This window comes from Salvelinus alpinus, chromosome 9 (assembly GCF_045679555.1).
Source record: "Salvelinus alpinus chromosome 9, SLU_Salpinus.1, whole genome shotgun sequence".
NCBI classification, from domain to species: domain Eukaryota; kingdom Metazoa; phylum Chordata; class Actinopteri; order Salmoniformes; family Salmonidae; genus Salvelinus; species Salvelinus alpinus.
In genome coordinates this window covers 84,388,105-84,412,606 of record NC_092094.1, presented here as the reverse complement: position 1 = coordinate 84,412,606, position 24,502 = coordinate 84,388,105, and the positions used below count along the sequence as shown (strand labels likewise).

At 42.2% G+C, this 24,502-nt stretch overlaps 1 protein-coding gene across 4 annotated transcripts in view; it reads left to right on the top strand.

Annotated features, from left to right (window-relative positions):
- Positions 1-23,303, top strand: part of LOC139530820 (Intraflagellar transport protein 43 homolog) — a 31,154-nt gene extending 7,851 nt beyond the window's left edge. Inside the window, exons 3-9 of one of the 4 annotated variants that reach the window (XM_071327548.1) lie at positions 5,573-5,643; positions 9,517-9,555; positions 10,794-10,840; positions 21,170-21,242; positions 22,230-22,305; positions 22,478-22,540; positions 23,014-23,303. In XM_071327548.1, the coding sequence (XP_071183649.1) occupies positions 5,573-5,643; positions 9,517-9,555; positions 10,794-10,840; positions 21,170-21,242; positions 22,230-22,305; positions 22,478-22,540; positions 23,014-23,124 (480 nt within the window). In that variant the 3' untranslated portion in view covers positions 23,125-23,303. Of the gene's footprint in view, positions 1-5,572; positions 5,644-9,504; positions 9,556-10,793; positions 10,841-21,169; positions 21,243-22,229; positions 22,306-22,445; positions 22,541-23,013 lie in introns of all 4 variants that reach the window. The other 3 variants (XM_071327550.1, XM_071327547.1, XM_071327549.1) reach the window with 3 other exon arrangements.
- Positions 23,304-24,502: the final 1,199 nt, after the last annotated feature.

The following is a 24,502-nucleotide window of genomic DNA, read 5'->3' as shown; positions in this document are numbered from 1 at the left end:
CAGGATCACGCAATGATGCTAAAGAAGTTGAACCAACTTGTGGTGCTGAAGGATAGCTCTGCCATTTGGCCAGTTCAGAAACAAACAACAATAATTTGCAGTAGGCCTGTAGCCTAATAGGCCTACGACTATGTGGTATACCTATTTGTAGGCTATAGCCTAATCTAAATACAAATACATATAGCTTAATATCATTGCACTGTTTGCGAGGAGCGCTTTATTGCGAGTAGACATTTCATTGTATTGTGTATCTTACACGCTGTATCATAAGTAAACTCTGATTAGCTTGAATTCATGGTTACAGTATACCCTATTACAGAATTTAAGGAAACAGAGGTGAACTATCAATTCCGAGAAGTAATGAGCATAAATTATCACTATGTAGAATAGTAGGACATTTGTTTTAAAACAGGCCATGAAATCAAGCTTTTGGTGTGGTATATTCATGCATCTCAATAAACAATAACCTAAATATATTATTACCTCCAACTTGGCCCAATTCACATTTCCAATTTCCCACCCTGACATACCAAGCTAGAACGGGCCCTGCATCTCAACCAATAGCCAATGTAGGCTAAATATCCCAAGCAGGGCTACAGCAACTTACAGAGAGGGTCAGGCTCTTTGGGTTTGCAGTGGCCACTCTGGTTTGGGTGTCCTCTGCATAATGTAGTCGCCTTAACCAAGTGGTCACATATCGTTCTGGATTCTAATGCACAACGGGTCCTTGGAGTTTGCCCTTTTTAATATATTTTTTTAACATTCTGATTGGCGAAAGTGGTCAAGCCTCCGACGGGCCTCCGAAGTGCACGTAGCCTATACTTCTTCATCATTCTTGCCACAACCAGAGAGAAGACTGCAATACATATTTATTTGGTTTGTCAATCTATCGTTTTTCATGGATTTTTTGTAGTAATTAAATAGAATTTAGAATTTATCCGCATGAATTTTCCAGAAATAGTTTTACCAGCTCTGTGTATTCTCAAATAGAAAAAAGTGAGGGAGTGCCACTCCTCCGCGCACCAGCAGCACTACACCCCTGAGCCTGCAGTTTCTTTGACTTAAAAGTTGTCCTACGTACCTGGTGGTCTTGAGTTGCTTGTTTTTTATGCAAACGCCCAGCTACCCAGTTCCATCACATAGGAAATTGTAGGAATAGGGACTAGTGGTACTTTTCAATTGAGACTTACCCCCACACCAGGGGATCATCAAGTAGATTCAGCCAAAACATAATTACAAATTATTTGTAGATTGAAAATTGACTGCAAGAAGCCCAGACAGATATCATAATTATTTGACTAAAACATAACCATTTCAAACTTTGCTTACATTTGTATACGGCCACATATATCTCTATTATGTGTGGTCTGTGGGAATACTTTGGAACAGATTTCCAAAATGAAAATCACTTGGAGCTGATTTGCTTTTGTTTTTACAACCAAAAATGTTTTGCTCAGAAAACTTGGGTGTCCAAATAAAATCACCCGCGGTCTACCAGTTGGGGAACCCTGCTCTAGTGTAATTGTGTTTCCATCAGGAGTGTGACAGTAAAGACTTGGAGCGTACAGAATCAACAACCTCTGCATCATTCGACAGTTGCTTTGTGAGAAGGTGTTAAAGTTCACAGTTAGCTTTTATTATGTAAACGCTAGCTGAAAAGTACCCAGATGCCTAGGTTTGGCCTCAAGTCCGGGCAGGTCCGCCGAAGCCATGAGACACGGTGGCCGGTCCGCATAGATGCAAACAGAGTATTTTTGGTAAAACACCAGGGTAAATCCTCAGTGGAAACTCACCATATATGTTATTTTTAAATTGGCCTAGGCTATTTGCTTTGGTACATCGATGCCTGTTCTATATCTTCGGCTGTTATGAAGAGAGAGGATAGATTTCAGTTAGTCTGAAGTTTGTTCAGTGCCGTGTACTAATTCATACCTGCACTTGCTCCTGGACCCTCACCTCTCACAGTCACACAGAAAATGATTACAGGCGTAAGTGCTTTCAAAATTATATATATTTCTTGCTGAGTTTAGTTATTTTTCATGTTCAAATAACTCATCATAAGCTAAAGATAGGCCTTCATCTTCAAAGATCAACTGCTTTTGTATCGTCTTTGTCATCAGTATTTATCCTCATTAATTCCTAATTACATAGAGCGCTCTGAGTGTTCTTTTTGGTAGCAGACTGTAAAAGTAGTATTTACCCAGAGGAATTTAATACTGTTAATAAGTTGCCACATTTGTCATTCATTTATCCTCCCTTGTTCTTGTTGAAATATTTTTCCTTACTTTTTGCATGAAATTACTTGCTCAGCCTCAACCTCCCAGCTTAATACCATCAGCCAGCCTCCCCTTCCTCTGTAGACGCTGACATTCACATTTATAAATGGGTTTGCTGAAGGTACCAGACATGAAAGATGTTTTCCTCTTTCATGTCGAAAGTAAGAAATTCCTCCTGACCAATATGTCCTTTGCAGACCCAATTTGGTAATGAGAATGTTGTGCTTTTTTTCCAAATTCATTTGTCTGCTGCCTACCCTTGTGTGCTCTGAGGAATTCATTCATTCAAGTGCTGGTCCCCAACTCCCCGGGCCCCGGTCTCAGGACCACAATCCAAATTCAATTCACTATTTTCAGTACTATTTTCAGAATCAAAGAATGAGAGGGAGAGGGTCATTTTTTTCATGTGAAGCTATTTTAGGTCAGACTCGCAGTCCACCCGGGCTGTCCTCTGTGTGGCAGTTCCCACACTCTGCTCCATATGTTCAGGCTCTATGATTGGACAGGAGTTAAAACCATAATAAGCATCACAATGGTTTGCATATAGACGGCAAGACGTTGTGCATGCCATTCCTAAGTATTTTGTATGTGGGCTTAGTGAGAAGGCATGTAATCTTTGCCAGAAACATGCATCTATCTATCTGTAGCATGGTATAGTGCATAAAACAAATGACAGAACACTGATCAAATATAGAATTAGAATACTAGAATGACAATGAACCTTCTTATGATGGTATAAAGGTCAGCCATTTTGGTCAGGGAGTTGGTAAACCATGGTTTGCCAGTGCTGTGTTAAGATAATGTGTAAAATAATGACTTTGAAGAATGTTTGTTAGCTACCTAGCCAGTCAGTTTTAGAGGAATGGTTCCATTAAGTTTTAAAATGTACTGCCTATATGCCAACATTCCATTAAAACAATGCAGTCAATCACTGGCTGAAATCAGTTGATGATGCAACAAGTACTGATATTATATCATATAATAGCACTCACAGCTTTCCAAGAAAACAATAATTGAGACATTTATGGCTTGTTCACATATATTTTAGAGGCTATTTATACAGAACATGTATAAAACCTGTATAAACTATTTCTAAGCCCCACCCCCTTGGTTACTGTTGCATCCTTGGACAACATTTTTCCGGGAAGCCCAATTCCCCCTTCTAACCACTGGCGAAATCCGCTCACAATGATCTCAAACTGTATTTTTAATACACAATTAAATTAATACTAGACTACTCAGGATCATCTTGGGTATGTTGTGGTGAACTGTCATTACAATTGCTTCACGTCAACCAGGTGAAATTATGTTTGTAGTGTGGCTAGCCTCTTAATGGCTCTGAATGCACTGTGCATGCAGTCAAAGCTACAAACCACTTTTGGAGCCAATCGTTTGCTGATGTTGACAGCAGATGAGAGTTATATTCCTAATATAGCCGATTAAGCTAAGCTAAGTTTGCACACACCTACTCATTCAAGGGTTTTTATTTATTTATAATATCTATGTTCTACAGAATAATAGTGAAGACATCAAAACTATGAAATAACACACATGGAATCATGTAGTAACCAAAAAAGTGTTAAACAAATCAAAATATTTTTCATATTTTAGATTCTTCAAAGTAGCCACCCTTTGCCTTGATGACAGCTTTGCACACTCTTGGCATTCTCTCAGCCAGTTTCACCTGGAATGCTTTTCCAACAGTCTTGAAGGAGTTACAACATATGCTGAGCACTTGTTGGCTGCTTTTCCTTCACTCTCCAGTCCAACTCATCCCAAACCATCTCAATTGGGTTGGCGTCGGGTGATTGTGGAGGCCAGGTCATCTGAACTCTGTGAAGCATTTATTTGGGCTGCAATCTGAGCTGCAGTTAACTCTAATGAACTTATCCTCTGCAGCAGAGGTAACTCTGGGTCTTCCTTTCCTGTAGCGGTCCTCATGAGAGCCAGTTTCATCATAGCAGTTGATGGTTTTTGCAACAGCACTTTTGCAACAGCACTTGACTGACCTTCATGTCTTAAAGTAATGATGGACTGTCGTTTCTCTTTGCTTATTTGAGCTGTTTCTGCCATAATATGGACTTGGTCTTTTACCAAATAGGTCTAACTTCTGTATACCACCCCTACCTTGTCACAACACACTGATTGACTCATTAAGAAGGAAACAAATTGCAGAAATTAACTTTTAACAAGGCACACCTGTTAATTGAAATGCATTCCAGGTGACTACCTCATGAAGCTGGTTGAGTGAATGCCAAGAGTGTGCAAAGCTGTCATCAGAGCAAAGGGTGGCTACTTTGAAGAATCTGAAATATAAAATATATTTTGATTTATTTTAACACTTTTTTTGGTTACTACATGATTCCATATGTGTTATTTCATAATTTTGATGTCTTCACTATTATTCTACGATATAGAAAAAATAAAGAAAAACCCTTGAATGAGTAGGTGTGTCCAAACTTTTGATCGGTACTGCACATTTCGAGGGAACTTTATATTAAGGGGCTAGCTAGCGTTAGCAACATTTGGTGGTCAATGAATGAGACTGAGAGCTAGCTAGTTATTTGAAAAATACTCCAACTGGCTCTGTATTTCAGGAATCACAGTGGCAAGTACCCCAGGTGCACAATTATTTAGCCATTTAAACAATAATAAAAAATAAAACTCTGTTTTTCCCACTGCCCTCACTGGCTTTCATGCGTTTCAAACATGAGCTTGTCCGAGTTGTCGGACTCGAAAACAGTTGCTATCCATTGGTGTGCTGCGATTGGTTGTCCAAAATCCTGGGGCGGGGTTTAGCAAATACTCAATTAGAGTGGTGTGAATTTCGCGCTGACCAATAATACTGCCATTTTCACCCCATTCTGGAACTTTTAGGGTTTATGACATATTACCTATAGTAACTTAAAAAGATCTCTGAGATAAAATAGTCTCTCCCCAGTGATATGGGATACCAAGGGTTACTTGGTCTGTTGTACTAGCCTACAACTCCAGAATACAGTTCCAGGGGCAGTTTATGTTTTTAAAGATAAGAGGGACCTCTCTTGAATTGTCTCAAAATGTATTAGGGTCTGCTCAGTTTTGGAACTAAGCTTTTACTTTATTTTTCTGATTAAGCTTGACAGAAAGCATAATTTTCACATGGATTTAGAGACCATTACATGCCACAACACCCTTTTGCTATTTTGGACCCCTTTTCCTCCTCCTGTATGTTTTCAGCCGAAGTGTAGAATTTAGCCTAATAGTTTAAAGAAGTTGTCTGTTATGCCTGTAATTAAGTATCTCTCTAACCTCAGGTACCCCCTCCTAAACCAGCCCGCAGGCAGGGCGGCTGGGCTGAGGAGACTTCTGGATCTGGATCAGCCAAGTGAGTATATCCTTCGCTCTACTCACCTCCAGCCTGTAGACTAGGTAACTCCACCTCACAGTCTCCAGAATGTGTGTCTCTGGCATGCGTTTGAGATTGGGAGCAATGTTCTTTTGTTACTAATGATCTCTCATGCTGAAACAGAGAATAGGTTCTTTATCAATGCAGATTTTTTCTACTTTGCACTCTGAATCAACAACATTCCAGGGAGCCTATCTGAGTAGTGAACCCCACAAATCCTCTTCAGCTGAGCGAGAGGTGGCAATTGACATGGTTCATGTGTCAGCCACAGGAGGGCACTGTTAGTCAGTTATCCACTTCATCACAGGGTTAGGCCACTTTATCACCTCTTATGATGGCTGTCTAACCAATGCATGCTCTCTTTTAAAGGCACAGGTAGGAATATTTCCACAGACACATGGAATGTGTTTTCACAATGCCCGTACTGGTTGCAGTAACAGCTTTCCTTATATTTCTGATGCAACAAATGCGTACTTACTACTTACCATATGAGCAACATTTGAGAGCAGCAGAACAACAATGTGCCCGTAACGTACCCATCTTCTGGCTGTGGTTCAATGTGGAGTAGTACTGAAGCAGGACTTCCATTCCATAACAGTTTGACATGTAACAGTTCCATTTCCTTCACTTAGTCATTACTAGTGGAAGCATTCTAGAACAATTAAAACCACTGTTCTGAACTAATATTTATACCAAATGTTTTAGGGTCCATACACAAATAGCTACACATCCATATCATACAGGTCTTTTTATCCTCCACGACACAATAAGCAAGATAAGAGTTAGCTACTGCTATGTACCTGCTATGGCAAATATCTTCAATCTCTAACACTAACGTTACGTTACTTACTACAATAAAGAACATTGACAAGTGATTGACAGCAAGGCAACCTGACAATATTGTACATTCAATTAGCAGTAAATGCTTTCTAGGTAGATTATGTACATCTGCTGGTTTTCACAGATGACGGCACTGGTTTGCTGGTTTGCTCAGAAGTCCCTAAAACATTAAACAACTACAAATTACAATTCATGCAAATGTCAAACGCCCATATAGCAAGCTAAATGTATAGCTAGTTGGCTAATGTTAGCTAGTCAGCTAGCTTGTTAAATAGCGATTTTCGTAAATTAACTTTATGACCAAAAATATGCATAATTATTTGTCTCTACATTAAGTAACATATTCCTCTTAACTGTCCATTTTTTAATGATTTGAAAAGGGGGGCCAACTATAGGACTGAAAATGCACTACCCCTCGCTCGTTACTGTAAGTCTCCCTATGTGCTGTCAGTGTGACTGTAGTCAGACTGTGGAACTGGCTCTGTACTCTTCCAGATGGCTCCATCCACCACTCTACTCCAGTCTCTGTGGGGAGGAGAGCCGGGGAGAATCTATACATTGAAGCGAACAAGCTGGTTCAATTGTTTTTTTTTGCATAGTTATTATTTATTTGCAGAGCCAGTAAAGACAACAGCAAACTAAATATATCTTTCTCACTCTGGGAAGGTCAGAGTGTCTCGTCCTTGCGTTAGCGTAACTCGTCTTGATTCCTGCGTTCAGAGAGATTGGAATACCGCAGGTGTTAAGGGTTTCTCACGTGCATTGATCCTCTCTGAAACAAAGTAAGTAATGGGCCCCCCTGGAACCGGCAAGGACTTTTCCTTTCAATGTCAACCCTTGTGCTCAATCACCTCCTCCCACTAATCCCAGCCCAGAAATCCCAGGATTTGTCGATCTATCACTCCTAATTGACACTAAATGATCTGTCAGTTTATTGATGAACCTTTTGAAGCCGGGTTGTCACAATATATTTGATCCCTAACAACTTTTTCCAGACAGTTTTACCATGTCTACTACTTCAGTCGACATGAGTCTTAATCAAGGGGCCTGTAATGTGTCTTAAGCGTCACCAGCCCAGGACACAGTCCAAGGGCAGCAAGGTGGGCTCCCTCTCTGATCTCTCTCTGACCATCAGGCTCCAGAGCTGATCACGATGCTTCTGTTGCTATTGTTGTCGCTTTGAATAGCATACAAATATGGGAAAAAAGGATAGACAGGGTGGGTTAAGGTGGGTTGGACTGAAGTATTTTTTTATTGTATTTGTCTCAACAAAAAGATCAATAAAGGCTGTATAAATAAAAGCTAAAATTATAAATAAATGTATAGCCTTTATAAATGAAGGCTAAATAAACAAATACATAATACAGCAGAGATCAGGTTGCACAGCAGTGAAGTGTCCCTAGCGTAGCTGGTTGTGGTGTGGACTAGAGGGTGGATGAGGACCATGTGTGAGGCTCTGCTGAGTCTGTTTCCGCTCCCCTCCAGACGAGGCCCTAAGGCCAGGGGGTTGGCTCGGGGGGCATGTCCGCTTTGTCTCTGTCTCCCCTGAGCTCTGTCTGGACCCTGGCCAGTGTCTGCCATCTACACTACTGGTCTCCTGCTTCTCGATGGAGGAGCCCTTAACACTCCTATGGACCTGTGGTGGCTTCAACCCCAGAGAATATGCTGATCTATTGTAGAGAGGGGAGCCTTTAGAGATTATTGAATGGATTATTCATGAAGTACAATTTATAAACATATATAATGTAATTTCAATTTTTTTATTTAGGTTATTGATACACACTAGTAAGGAATAATAAGAAATATATTTGTAGGGCAACATTCTCTTGCCTTAAAAAGCTGTTTTCAGTCCAGAGAATTTTACAGTATCTGTTTTCTTCAAAACCAGTAGGGGGCACTCCTCTACCAGTAGAACCTGCCGGTACCGTGTATCTCCTCCAAAACATTATCCTGAAACACTCTTATGTCAAAGTAACTTTGTAAAAAGTTGTCTTCATAGCCAAAAATTCACAGACTGTCCTTGGTCTAAAATATTAAGATTTTAAGACTTGATTTGCCGTTCTAATGCTGCTTGTGGTGAGGATACATTTATTTGACAGTAGCCCTGTTTTGTGTAATATTATCTCCCCTAACCCTGGTGTGAAACAGTGTTATGCCAAGAATAGTGTGTTGAGGTGAGAATGTGTGAAAAGACAGTGATTCTGTCAGTGCGTGTAGGGCGTGGCATGCAGTCAAGCTGGGCTGTGTAAATGGAGGTGTCTGAAAATAGCCCCGTGGTCCAGCAGGGGAGGAACAACAGAGAAGAGGAACAACAGAGAATACAACCTAGGACAGGGATGAGCAACTTTGATGGGGGTTGGGGACACACAAAAAAATCAGAATTCATCATGAGGGGACGCAGTGGCTCGCAGGGTTGCGTACCCACATCCATACTTATACATGCAGTCAGAGCTCTAGCCTTTTAGGAGCCCTTAGTGAAATTTGATTTGCATTCCTGGTAATACACTCATGTCCCCCATGGACCGGCTCGTACAGATAAAGCATCCTCCATTCAGGAGGCATAATTGTCTGAAAATCCGAAAGTAGTTTTATTAAGACATTACACATATTTTCTTCGTTTTTTTCCGACGTGTTGCCATTAACATGAGTTAAGGAGGAAAGTTGTGCCTTTGGAGCCTGAATCTGCCTAGGCTAAGACTCTGACTCTGTTTCTATTTTCATTTTTGGGAAATTGATCCACGGGCCTACAAAAGGGGGGCTGCCAGTTGCCCATCCCTCACCTAGGCCTTAGGAGGCTCCAATCTGACAGAGCAACTAGCCTACATCAGAAACCATTAGTGGTTTTAAGATTTCAAATATAAATACAACAACTGTTCAATAAGCTAATTGGTCATTGGTTTGTCTGTTAAAATTGAATAGATTTTAGTTATTTTATTTATGTGGCACAAAAGTATTTTGTCTGTGTTCCTTTGTTGTATAATCTATCAATTATGTTCACTGTTTGTTTCTTAGGTCTGGAAGAAGGCCTGCCATGGTGGAGGACGTGGAAGAGTAAGTTCACTTAGTCTCGTCTTTTCACTCTGAAATATTTCCCTCAGTTGCTGATTAAATTAAATAACTATTTGGTTTTAAAAAATACAGGAATCGAAATTGGACCAATTTAAATGTTTGTGCCCGATGCTCTGATTTGGAAATTGCTGTACTTGGTTGCAACTAATCCTCGCCTTCCAAGGACAATCACTTAACATGATTAAAAGCCAGTGTGACTGAGTTGTCATCACTTTTATTGTTGTTGGGAGCCAAGTTAGCCTGTTATTTTAGTTCTTCCATGTTGCCAACTTGCATATTAGGCCTTGAATAGACAGTAGTGAGATGGAAGGAGACTAGAGGACATGGTGTGTTTTACTCATCACGGCTGGAGGAACATGCTTGACCTGTTCACCGGACGTGCTACCTGTCCCAGACCTGCTGTTTTCAACTCTCTAGAGACAGCAGGAGCGGTAGAGATACTCTTAATGATCGGCTATGAAAAGCCAACTGACATTTACTCCTGAGGTTCTGACTTGCTGCACCCTCGACAACTACTGTCATTATTATTATTTGACCATGCTGGTCATTTATGAACATTTGAACATCTTGGCCATGTTCTGTTATAATCTCCACCCGGCACACCCCTCATAGCCTGGTTCCTCTCTAGGTTTCTTCCTAGGTTTTGGCCTTTCTAGGGACTTTCCTAGCCACCGTGCTTCTACACCTGCATTGCTTGCTGTTTGGGGTTTTAGGCTGGGTTTCTGTACAGCACTTTGAGATATCAGCTGATGTAAGAAGGGCTATATAAATAAATTTGATTTGATTTGTTGAGACACAGGCTTTGAAAGAAACACAGGCAGCGCTACAAAATAGTCCTTTTGATCTATGTTCTTTTCACCACCAGCCCATCTTAGTTCCATTTATTTGCTGCCTCCGTTGTGTTTTTGATTCATTCTTAGAGGGATACTGTTGAGTTCACTGAAGCCCTGGGCTGCTCACAGAGACAATCAGCCAGGCAGTCCCACTGATGCTTTTAGGTGGTGTCTGCTGCTGTATTGTAGAAACAGTCCCAGTCAGTCTGCAGCAGACAGACAGAGGCAGAGCAAGCCTCCTATCAGGCTGATCTAGAGCCTCACTCAGCCCACAGAAACCGGCCCATCATCAAAGCACAACAGCCCGGTCTAAGTCTGGCTCCCTGTGATGACCTCACCACTGAAAGCCTTCAATAATTCATACTCTCCCACTTCCTGTTTCTGCAGCCGACGCCTTCGACCACAAACCCCCCAGGGCTCGGATGATGAAGGAGGTGAGAGCACCCTTGTATCCCAGTTCCGTGTCTCTTCTGGCGGGCAGAGCTAAGTCCTCCAGTCCCTCCACAGCACATTCATCCAAAATAGAGCAGATAAGCTGCCTCTCGTCTTATCGCTTTCTTTAACACTCCCAACATATTTGTTCTCAGTGCTAGTGAGGAATCCTCTGTAGCAAATCTGCTTCTGACCACCTACTGTGAGACACCCAAAATTTACCAGAGAACACAATCGTTTAGATGAAAGTGACAGGTGAATATGTTAATTTGGTAAGTTTAGAGAACTGTAGCTGATCACTGGTTATCCCCTCATTCAATCACATCACTCACAGTCCATAACAGACCTCAAATACAGTATTCACTAAATGAATTATCCTATTCAGTGGCTGAAGCAGGATTTAAGTGTCTCTTCCCTTTGAGCGTTTCACACACACACACACACACACACACACACACACACACACACACACACACACACACACACACACACACACACTAACACACCCATCTACATGTTGGGGCAGGTGCTTCAGAGCGTTGAACCAGCGGTAAACGCTCAACGCTAGCCTCTGACTCGGTCACCTCAGGGCCTGGTTCTCCGCATCACAAACAATGTCAGAGTAGACATTTCAACAAAGCACGGCTTGGGATAATTGTTCCATTTTTCGGAGCAAAGCACCAGGGGAAATAAGGGTGAAATTGCCTTAGCAAAGATAGGAGTGGTGAGCCCCTGATTATTTAAGAAGTTATATTATATACAGTGGGGAGAACAAGTATTTGATACACTGCCGATTTTGCAGGTTTTCCTACTTACAAAGCATGTAGAGGTCTGTAATTTTTATCATAGGTACACTTCAACTGTGAGAAACGGAATCTAAAACAAAAATCCAGAAAATCACATTGTATGACTTTTACGTAATTAATTTGCATGTTATTGCATGACATAAGTATTTGATACATCAGAAAAGCAGAACTTAATAAGAGCAATAAAATGCAAATTAATTACTTAAAAATCATACAATGTGATTTTCTGGATTTTTGTTTTAGATTCCGTCTCTCACAGTTGAAGTGTACCTATGATAAAAATTACAGACCTCTACATGCTTTGTAAGTAGGAAAACCTGCAAAATCGTCAGTGTATCCAATACTTGTTCTCCCCACTGTACATGCCAATGGCCGGGCTGGATGGCGTTGTATAAGGAGGTTTTCTTTGAGGTATTAAACTGACATATTGATGAGGAACAGAAGCACTGTGTCTGCGGCTGTAGTTACTACTCTCATACTTAATGAAACACCTACCCACCATTATAGCCCTCTTCTGTGGATTTACAGTGCATTCGGAAAGTATTCAGACCCCTTGACTTTTTCCACTTTTTGTTACATTACAGCCTTTTATTCTAAAATTGATTATATATTTTCTTCCCTCATCAATCTACACACAATACCCCATAATGACGAAGCAAAAGCAGGTTTGTAGATATTTTTGTCAGGTTAGATGGGGAGCATAGCTGCACAGCTGTTTTCAGGTCTCTCCAGAGATGTTCAATATGGTTCAAGTCTGGGCTCTGGCTGGGCCACTCAAGGACATTCAGAGACTTGTTCTGAAGCCACTCCTGCATTGTCTTGGCTGTGTGTTTAGGGTCGTTGTCCTGTTGGAAGGTTAACCTTTGCACCAGTCTGAGCTCTTCAGGGCTTTGGAGCAGGGCTTCATCAAGGATCTCTCTGTACTTTGCTCCGTTCATCTTTCCCTCGATCCTGACTAGTCTCCAAGTCCCTGCCGCTGAAAAACATCCCCACAGTATGATGCTGCCACCACCATGCTTCACCTTAGGGATGGTGCCAGGTTTCCTCCAGACGTGATGCTTGGCATTCAGGCCAAAGAGTTCAATCTTGGTTTCATCAGACCAGAGAATCTTGTTTTTCATGGTCTGAGAGTCTTTAAGTGCTTTTTGGCAAACTCCAAGGGGGCTGTCATGCCTTTTACAGAGGAGTAGCTTCCGTCTGGCCACTCTGCCATAAAGGCCTGATTGGTGGAGTGCTGCAGAGATGGTTGTCCTTCTGGAAGGTTGTCCCATCTCCACAGACGAACTCTGGAGCTCTGTCAGAGTGACCGTCGTGTTCTTGGTCACCTCCCTGACCAAGGCCCTTCTTTCCCGATTGCTCAGTTTCGCCGGGCAACCTGCTCTAGGAAGAGCCTTGGTGGTTCCAAACTTCTTCCATTTAAGAATGATGGGGGTCTCTGTGTTGTTGGGGACCTTCAATGCTGCAGAAATGTTTTGGTACCCTTCCCCAGATCTGTGCCTCGAAACAATCCTGTCTCGGAGCTCTACGGACAATTCTTTCGACCTCATGGCTTGGTTTTTGCTCTGACATGCACTGTCAACTGTGGGACCTTATATAGACTGGTGTGTGCCTTTTCAAAATCATGTCTAATCAAATGAATTTACCACAGTTGGACTCCAATCAAGTTGTAGAAACATCTCAAGGATGATCAATGGAAACAGGATTCACTTGAGCTCAATTTCCAGTCTCATAGCAAAGGGTCTGAATACTTCTGTAAATAAGGTATTTTTGTTTTTATTTGTAATACATTTGCAAACATTTCTAAAAATGTGTTTTTGCTTTGACATGATGTGGGATTGTGTGTAGATGAGGAAAAATGGCAATTTAATCAATTTTAGATTAAGGCTGTAACGTAACAAAATGTGGATAAAGTCAAGGAGTCTGAATACTTTCCGAATGCACTATACGTGCTTAGAATCCTAATAAAGTGTATTTGCACGTTTCATCTTCTAGATGTTGTAGGTTTAGATGTTATGAACTTCAATACTGGAATTAGATTTACAAAATAATGTGAACATTTGACATCTTTTAGTTTTATGGCCAATTTGTTTTTACAAAGCCTTTTTCATTTTTCATTGTTCTTCTGTTTTGTTTTTACGATTATAACAAATGGTAATAAACGTTTTTGACAATGCTTTTATGTTGCTCACAAGATAACACACACACACAGTCATAATCACATTCACACACACACACACACATGCTTACACACACCCTACCTGAAAGGGTCAGTTGTGCTGAGACCCCAGTGGTACCGTTCTTACCCAGCAAATGCAGCTGGAAAGATAATTCCTCAGTGGAGGGCCACCTCTTAATACAGTGCCGGCGGCTGGGGCAGTGGAAATTGCAGTGCTGAGGGTTAGTGAGATAGCCCCTCCGATCTTGATTATGTCCCCTACCCTATCCCTTATGTCCACTGGCTAGAAGCAGAGAGAGAGAGGGCTAGCCCTTTCCCCCTCTCCCCCTTGGCTGGCTTTCAGTCCCCTGCCAGTCTCATTGCAAAGAACTGCCATTACAAACACACTAATCTGTTCTCAATCTGTTTCTTTTCTGTCTCTGTCTCTCTCTCTCAGTCAGTGATCTGCTGAATATTGTCCCATAAGCTTTTCAAATGTAGTCCGTGCCTAGGTAATCATCCCATAGCCTCCCTGCTTAGATTATAGCAACCCTGCCTGGTGATGTGTGGAGGTGTCCCCAAAGTCGCTGACTGCGGCGTGCCTGCTGGGAGTATGTCTACATTCACAGCAAATTATCCCCTTTTGATATTTACATGCTTCAGCGAGGAAACTCGCCATGACCGTGTAATAAGGATAGGCTTTGCCCAGTCGCCGCCAGACAAAGCAACCTTGATAGATGTCCAGGCTGCAATGGGGAACGGAGGAAATGTATCAGGTAATGTGTGCCAGCAGTGCTGGGAACAGACGTCTCTTTCTGATGGCGTTGCCCTTTCCTTCAGAAAGAAAAACGGCAGCTTGTTTGCAGCTCCTATTAATACTCTCTTGACGTCCAGTAATAGGTTGAATATGAAGCTCATTTTAAAATGTTTAAAAAAAAATGTCACTTAATAATAGAGTTTGGGTAACACTTTACTTGACACCCAGCGTCATAACACGTTATGACACGATCATAACCACGATCATAACCATGTCAACGGCTGATTTCTTTTGATTTTCCCATGATGTCAAGTAAAGAGGCACTGAGTTTTAAGGTAGGCCTTGAAATACATCCACAGGTACACCTATATATATATATTTAAAAAATGTACCATGTTCCATTACCATTGTAATTGCGCACAGATTAATGTCAGACATGCCCCTACCCCAGTGCCCTGTTGCTGAAGACGGATGAATGCAGGAGCAGATTTCAGGAGCAGGACAAGACACCCTCTTTGTTACTGATGACTGATATAAGAGCATGTACGTGATAGGTCTATCTGGCGTATATGATTATGATGGTCATAAATGCTTCTTGACAGTGTCTTAAAGTGTATTTTCTTAGTCCAAGTAAAGTGACACAGGATGGTCATAATGCTTGTTGACAGTGTCATAAAATCTATTTTCTACAAGTTATTTGAAATATGAAGAAAAAAACATGACAAATAATGAAATACAACAACAAAAGAAAGGAAGGACACTTCTTGGCAGGGAAAAACTTATTTGAAAATATGTGGTTTTTGACACTCTTATGTACCAGCCATAAAATAATGCAATATATGTAACAACAGGTATAAATACAGTACTAGTCAAAAGTTTGGAGACACCTACTCATTCAAAGGTTTTTCTTTATTTTTACTGTTTTCTACATTGTGGCATAATAGTGAAGACATCAAAACTATGAAATAACACATATGGAATCATGTAGTAACCAACAAAATGTTAAACAAATCAAAATATATTTTAGATTCTTCAAAGTAACCTCCCTTTGCCTTGATGACAGCTTTGCACACTCTTGGCATTCTCTCAACCAGCTTCACCTGGAATGCTTTTCCAACAGTCTTGAACGAGTTCCCACATACAGTTGAAGTCGGAAGTCTACATAGACTTAGGTTGGAGTCATTAAAACTCGTTTTTCAACCACTCCACAAATGTATTGTTAACAAACTATAGTTTTGGCAAGTCGGTTAGGACAATTACTTTGTGCATGACACATACGTAATTTTTCCAACAATTGTTTACAGACAGATTATTTCACTTATAATTCACTGTATCACAATTCCAGTGGGTCAGTAGTTTAAATATACTAAGTTGACTGTGCCTTCAAACAGCTTGGAAAATTCCAGAAAATGTCATGGCTTTAGAAGCTTCTGATAGGCTAATTGACATAATTTGAGTCAATTGGAGGTGTACCTGTGGATGTATTTCAAGGCCTACCTTAAAACTCAATTTCCAAATGCCTGAAGGTACCATGTTCAACTGTACAGACAATAGTACGCAAGTATAAACACCATGGGACCACGCAGCAGTCATACCGCTCAGGAAGGAGACGTGTTCTGTCTCCTAGAGATGAACGTACTTTGGTGCGAAAGTGCAAATCAATCCCAGAACAACAGCAAAGGACCTTGTGAAGATGCTGGAGGAAACAGGTACAAAAGTATCTATATCCACAGTAAAACGAGTCCTATATCGACGTAACCTGAAAGGCCGCTCAGCAAGGAAGAAGCCACTGCTGCAAAACCGCCATAAAAAAGCCAGACTACGGTTTGCAACTTCACATGGGGACAAAGATCGTACTTTTTGGAGAAATGTCCTCTGGTCTGTTGAAACAAAAATAGAACTGTTTGGCCATACTGACCATCGTTATGTTTGGAGGAAAAAGGGGGAGGCTTGCAAGCCGAAGAACACCATCCAAACCGTAAAGCACTGTCACGAATCCCGCCGAAGATGGTGCCTCTTCCTGTTCGGGCGGCGCTCGGCGCTCGTCGTCACCGGCCTACTAGCTGCCATCGATTCCCTTTTTGTTTCTGTTAGTTTGGGCTGATTGGGTGCACCTGTTTTGAGTTTAGTTTTGTGGGTAGGCTATTTAAGGGCAGTAGGCCCGCTGGCTTTTGTGCGGGCTTGTTCTCTGTTATTTGGTGTTGGATTTTATGTGGATTCTATATTTTCCGGACAGCTTAGTCCTGTGTGTTTGGACTGGTATTTTCATGCGCCCGTGTGTTTGAGCATGATCGTTTTCGCTGTCTACAGGAAATAAAATCCACGTTCTTGAATACCTGCTCTCTGCGCTTGACTCCTCCACCCAGTACTCCTAGCAGCTCTAACAAGCACGGGGGTGGCAGCATCATGTTGTGGGGGTGCTTTGCTGCAGGAGGGACTGGTGCACTTCACAAAATAGATGGCATCATGAGGAGGAAAATTATGTGGATATATTTAAGCAACATCTCAAGACATCATTCAGGAAGTTAAAGCTTGGTCGCAAATGGGTCTTCCAAATGGACAATGACCCCAAGCATACTTCCAAAGTTGTAGCAAAATGGCTTAAGGACAACAAAGTCAAGGTATTGGAGTGGCCATCACAAAGCCCTGACCTCAATCCCATAGAAAATGTGTGGGCATAACTGAAAAAGCGTGTGCGAGCAAAGAGACCTACAAACCTGACTTAGTTACACCAGCTCTGTCAGGAGGAATGGTCCAAAATTCAACCAACTTATTGTGGGAAGCTTGTGGAAGGCTTCCCGAAACCTTTGACCCAAGTTAAACAATTTAAAGGCAATGCTACCAAATACTAATTGAGTGTATGTAAACTTCTGACCCACTGGGAATGTGATGAAAGAAATAAAAGCTGAAATAAATTATTCTCGCTACTATTATTCTGACATTTCACATTCTTAAAATAAAAAGTGGTGATCCTAACTGACCTAAGACGGGGAATTTTTACTAGGATTAAATGTCAGGAATTGTGATAAACTGAGTTTAAATGTATTTGACTAAGGTGTATGTAAACTTCCGACTTCAACTGTATGCTGTGCACTTGTTGGCTGCATTTCCTTCACTTTGCGGTCCAACTCATCCCAAACCATCTCAACTGGGTTGATGTTAGGTGATTGTGGAGGCCAGGTCATCTGATGCAACACTCCATCACTCTCTTTCTTGGTCAAATAGCCCTTACACAACCTGGAGTTTTGTTTTGGGTCCTTGTTCTGTTGAAAAGCAAATTATAGTCCCACTAAGCGCAAACCAGATGGGATGATGTATTGTTGCAGAATGTTGTGGTAGCCATGCTGGTTAAGTGTGCCTTGTATTCTACATAAATCCCCAACAGTGTCACCAGCAATGCACCATCACACCTCCTCCTCCTCCTCCATTCTTCATGGTGGGAACCACACATCCGTTCACCTACTCTGCGTCTCACAAAGACACGGGCGGTTGGAACCCAAACTTTGAAATTTGGACTCATTAGACCAAAGCACAGATTTCCACCGGTCTAATGTCCATTGCTTGTGTCTCTTGGCTCAAGCAAGTCTTGTTCTTATTAGCGTCCTTTAGTGGTGGTTTCTTTGCAGCAATTCGACCATGAAGGCCAGATTCTACAAGATCTACAGGGCTATCTTCTTTATACCACCCCTACCTTGTCACAACACAACTGATTGGCTCAAACTCATTAACTCAAATTCGACAAATAACTTTTGACAAGGCACAGGTGTTAATTGAAATGCATTCCAGGTGCCTACCTCATGAAGCTGGTTGAGAGAATGTCAAGAGTGCAAAGCTGTCATCAAGGCAAAGGGTGGCTACTTTGAAGAATCTCAAATATAAAATATATTTTGGTTTGTTTAACACTTTTCTTTGGTTACTAGATGATTCCATATGTGTTATTTCATTCATTTAGTTGTCATCACTATTATTCTACAATATAGTAAAAGTAAAGAAAAGCCCTGGAATGAGTAGGTGTGTCCAAACTTTTGACTGGTACTGTATATGGGTCATGACTGTGTTATGACCAAATTATGACAGGTTATGAGAAGTTATGTCAGCTGTTATGACATTATAACATGTTATGACACTGGGTGTCAAGTAAAGTGTTTGCATATAGAGAACCTAACCCTTGCTGCTTCACGTTGAACTCTCGTAGAATAGTGTTAATAGTGCATTATTGGCTGAGAGAGTGGAGGGGGAAACAACCCAGGAAGCTATTTGCAAAGAGCTGGACAGCGAGGCTTTTTGATGTCATTGCGCTAAGACCATTAAATTTGATTGGGGGTCCGGAGGGGATGGATTCTGCTGAACACTGTACTTTGTAAATGAGAGGACAAAGTGTCACCGAGGCCTCATGAATATGAAATACCCGCGCTTGCGTTTATTTGGATATCAGAAACACAGATGAATCTTGTCAGCGGCTAAACGAGTGTGGCATTTTAAATTTTATTTAATTAAAAAAAGAGAACGGAATTAGTTATCAACTGATGATGATGTTTGTTATCTGTGTAAAGTTGCTGGGGTTATTTTCTGTTTCCTTCAACTGATGAATCCTTCATAACCTTAATCGTTTTGCTCATTTAGCTCATTCTAGGAACATAAATAACTTCCTTTTTAACTTTTTCTTTTGTCATTGCTGAAATATTTGCTTAACTGTTATATGAGAATAGTAGACTAACCCTCCGAGAAAATATGTATTTTGCAACCAACAGTGTATTTTCTAAGAAGTATTTTGAAGGTATAGTGACAGATCTACAGATATTTCCTCCCATCAGATCGTGCCTCCCATCTCCTGGCCTCTATCTAGCTCCACTATTGATTTTCCCCTCAGGGTGCAGCGCTGTGTTCAGAGATTACTGACATTCCTGCTCCCTCTCTCCCTCCCGCTCCCCTGCTCTCTCCCAGCCTCTCCACTGACACCTAGCACACTGTCTGTCTGGAGGAAGTCAGAAGGAAATGTAGCTGCACTTTTCAATTGCCTTCAACCAAAACCAGTATTGAATTAAGAGACAAAACAACAGCAAATCAGACCTCTCCTCTGAGTGCACATGAGTTGTTTCTGTCTGTTTTTTTGTTGCTAATTTAGAGTTGTTACATGGCAACAAGGATTAGATAGATTTCTGTGACTTTGATGTTGACAGGCAACTCTAATGGCCAAGTTTGCACAAGTATGAATTTATTGTTTTCAGTTGTGGAAGTAGCGGAGACCACCTTCCCTCAAATATGATGTAATATACTTGTAGTTCATCTATTTCATATTTTGTAATGTTTGTTTCTAGCATGGTATAATGCATGTATTAATTTCATATGAATTATACAGGTGCATTTAAATGTCTTTAACATTTCAATATTCATCCTATTTCCTCAGTCTGTCTGCCCCCCCCCCCCACACACACACACACACACCTTCGCCCACTCTAACAAAAGTGCTGTGAAAGTTTGCCCTGTCCTTCTTGGGAGCGGAGCCATCCTCTGTCCTGTTGCGTTTTGCCAATTAAAGCGAGTTCCCACTGTTTGAGCAGCGGGCTGGTGGCTCCTGGCACCGCAGCCCCTGCCAGGCCGCACCGTGACTTCCGACCCCACACAGATGGGCCCGCCAGCAAATACTCTTGCACATGGCTGGATGCCGCCCCGGTCCGAGTGGCAGAGTGGTCACGGAGGTCGGCCACCGCGGGTCCTGGGGGTGGGCGGCGCTGACAGGACCCAAATGCTGGGGTAGCGGGGGGTGCTTTCCGGGGAGCCCCTGGCCAGCGCTCCTCTCGCAGCAGGAAGAGCTGCTGCCTGGCCTCCTGAATATTCATGGCCGCCTGGCTATTGTGACAGGGCAGCTCTACGGAGAGAGGGAGGGGATGAATCAGGTGCCAATTTACTCTGAGACACTCACACATACCCACACAAACACACACAAACGGTCATACTAAACACAAAGCAAACTGTATCTTTGAAATGAGTGTTTCTGTAATCCATGTCCAGTTTTTATGTGATTGACCACTATTGCGTCTCAGTTTTTTATTTTTACCGTTATTTTACCAGGTAAGTTGACTGAGAACACGTTCTCATTTGCAGCAACGACCTGGGGAATAGTTACAGGGGAGAGGAGGGGGATGAATGAGCCAATTGTAAACTGGGGATTATTAGGTGACCGTGATGGTTGAGGGCCAGATTGGGAATTTAGCCAGGACACCGGGGTTAACACCCCTACTCTTACGATAAGTGCCATGGGATCTTTAATGACCTCAGAGAGTCAGGACACCCGTTTAACGTCCCATCCGAAAGACTGCACCCTACACAGAGCAGTGTCCCCAATCACTGCCCTGGGGCATTGGGATCTTTGTTTAGACCAGAGGAAAGAGTGCCTCCTACTGGCCCTCCAACACCACTTCCAGCAGCACCTGGTCTCCCATCCAGGGACTGACCAGGACCAACCCTGCTTAGCTTCAGAAGCAAGCCAGCAGTGGTATGCAGTGGTATGCTGCTGCTTAACACTTTAGATGTACAGATTGAATGACTAAATAATGGAGAGGGTGACATTGATGAGATATTGATATGTTCTGTATGTTTTGTTGTGTTTAAGATATACCAGTGATCCCAGACCTTGATGAAGTACAAGAGGAAGACCTTACCATGCAAGTTGCTGCTCCTCCAAGGTACTGTAAACAACACCAGCCTCCCCTTTAGTTGACTCCAGTTACTCAAACTCCTAGATGGTATCCCATCACTCTGTTTTCAGAGTTGATGAAGTGTATCCATTTGGTCTGTCTTGTGAATACAGACATGCCTCCTCACCCTCACTGGCTGCATAACTGTTCATGTCTCTGAAGTGACCTAATAGGACCTGACAGCTGAGTTCAGATACCTCTGGAGGGTTACAGACCCAGCCCATCCTCAGTGCCATGTACAGTACCTGGGATACATTTTAACATCAAGGAGAGTTAAAGATACTAATACACTGGTCTTAGATGGTGTCTTGACTGTTACCTTGCCTCCTCTCATCATGGTAATGAAGGTGTCTTGGCATATTGGGCCGTTATGCAGAAATAACAGTTAAGGTGTGATTTATGCACGGCTGTTAGCGGGGCCCTTACTAGTGGGGCCCTTGATTTACAGGGCAGTGAGAGATGTGCCGACATGTGTCCGCTATGTAGCGCGGCTATGACAGCGGCAGGGGTTATTAGGCTGGGGCCCGCTCTGTACGAGATAATATCCACATTGAACTTATTGAGGGGGCAATGTAGCGTGTAATGTGCAGTAAGTAGGACTGGCATGCACTGCTAGGCCCTCGCCACTTTCAGAGCCCTCCTCTTAATTCCAACTACAGATAAGCAGCTGGGTTTCAATTTGAGGCGGTTACCACTTGGCGCCCATCTCCTGATCTCTCTGTCCTTTATGAACTCTCCGTGCCCTGTAAGCACTACCCTAAACTTCTGAGAAGCTATCTGTCTCACAGAGTTATACTTGCAAGTTGTACTGTACTATGATACAGTTTGTCGATTGGTCTGGTGATATCTTACTGATGCAGGTAGTGGCTACTGTATTTGAATAGACAGCCTCTAATGAGGAAAAGCATGCCAACATTTAGTATAGCACGTCTACTATAGGATTTTTGTTTACTTAGTGTTTGTTCTTCTCCTCAGCATCCAGGTGAACCGGGTAATGACATACAGAGATCTGGACAATGACCTCATGAAGTACTCTGCCTTCCAGACCCTGGTAAGACAACTCATATGGGCCCCACACACACAGCCAGGTTTCAACTGCTCATTTATTTTTCTTTGTAATAGATTACCCAGCCTGCCTTTTAAGGAGGTCCTTTTAGGATGCATCCAATATCAATCCCCTCTCTCTGACAGGGTGTTCTCATAAGGTCAATGCCTCTCCCTAGGATGGGGAGATTGACTTGAAGCTCCTCACCAAGGTTTTGGCTCCAGAGCAGGAGGTGCGGGAGGTGAGTGAGTTTTTTTGTAAATATAGCTGCTGTGTTCCCTGTGAGGGGGGTGTCCAGCTGTTTCTGAAGCACCAGGGGAGGTTGCCTTCCATTCTCCTAGGTAATCAAGATTTATGATGTGTGCATTAACACGCTCTACTATCTTTCTCCCACCTTCCCTGGGATGTTCGCTCTGTCTTGCTCTGCTTCTCCCCCTCTATTATTTTCCTCGCTTTATTCTTTCTCCCTCTTTTTCTTCATCTGCTCTTCCTCCCTCTTTTTCTCTCTCTCTCTCTCTCTCTCTCTCTCTCTCTCTCTCTCTCTCTCTCTCTCTCTCTCTCTCTCTCTCTCTCTCTCTCTCTTTCTCTCTCTCTCTGTCTCTCTCTCGATCTCTCTCCTCTCTCTCTCTCTCTCTCTCTCTCTCTCTCTCTCTCTCTCTCTCTCTCTCTCTCTCTCTCTCTCTCTCTCTCTCTCTCTATCTATCTATCTATCAGGAGGACGTGGGTTGGGACTGGGATCGTCTGTTTACGGAGGTGTCCTCAGAGCTGCTGACGGAATGGGATCAAGGAGAGAAGGAGGAGCAGGTTCCGCTGCCTGTGTTATGATGACGAGCATCCCCAGGATGGGATAGGGTGGACCAGGACGCCTCCTCTGGGACCTGGGTGGGTGCATGTCAATGCTCTGTCCAAACATAGGGACCATCAAATATATGTAGCTTGTTGTTCATATTCAAAATTCAATGCAAAATGTATTTTTTCTTTCAAATAAATTTAAACACACCACATTTGTAGGTATATTTATTGTGAAATTAATTATTGTAATTTCTATAGTAGGTTGCAAATTAAATTATCTTCTCTAAGACACAGAAGTTTAACGACACGTATTTCACTGCAATGCTATCTGTTTGAATCTACCAAAACTGCTAGAAGACAACTCACTTTTGTTTAAAAATGCTGAATGCCTAAATGGTCTGATACAGATCAAAATGCCCTCTCATCTCCCGCCTGCATTATCTACCCCCCTACATCCTCAGTCAGATACTAGTCCAAGGTTGACAATCACCTAAGCTGAAATCTACTTGATTGTGGTCAAATTAAAGTTCTTCATTAAAGCCCACAACTTTATTGTTATTGACTGTGCCATTGACTTTATCTTCCAGCTCTTCGACAAGAGCTGCCCCCTCTTCACTATTATCTCAAATGAATTGAACACACTTCCTATTGACAAATGGGGGATTAGCATACATTATATAAAGAAGACATCTTCCTCCTTTGGAGATGGCTGGAGGTGTCCAGATGCATGCTCTCTCCAAACTTACATAACAACCATGCATCAAACCCAAACCACAGGGCCTTAGGAGAGGCTGTAATACTATACATGCCTATGGGCCTGAACATGAGTCCAATTCAACATAATACAGATTATTAGTAGCAAAGAAGCCCTCAGTGGAGTATGTCCTCTGCTCTTTACCTTTTTATATGTAAGGATGGAATCATTTATACCTAAGATCCTCTCACTGTCATAGTTTGCACACAAATGTTTAATATGTATCAGTGTGTGTTTATGCCTTGTCTCCACTTGGATTGGTCTTTGGATCATGTGTGTGAATAAAGACGCAGGCCTCCAAAGCTACACTGAGACTATTGGGAAAACAGGTTTAACATTTACAGACTGTGATTAGGTTTATTTCTCCCTGAAGCAGAGAGAGGTCTCGTGACAGTTGGGGATACGCCAACGGCCTGGAGGACACAATCTACGCAGCTCACAGCTCAATTATCTCCAGTCACACATAGATAACCATTCAGCCAGTCATTTCGTAGGCCTCAAATCAGTCTTCATGGGTATTACAGATGGAGGGGATGTTCAGAACTACTGTAACGAGTGGTCAGCCTTTCTCCCTTTTCCATCTCTCTTTTTCCCTCACTCTCTCTCTCCAGCACTTACACACACTTACAGTCTCTCCACAATTGGCTTATTTAGCCA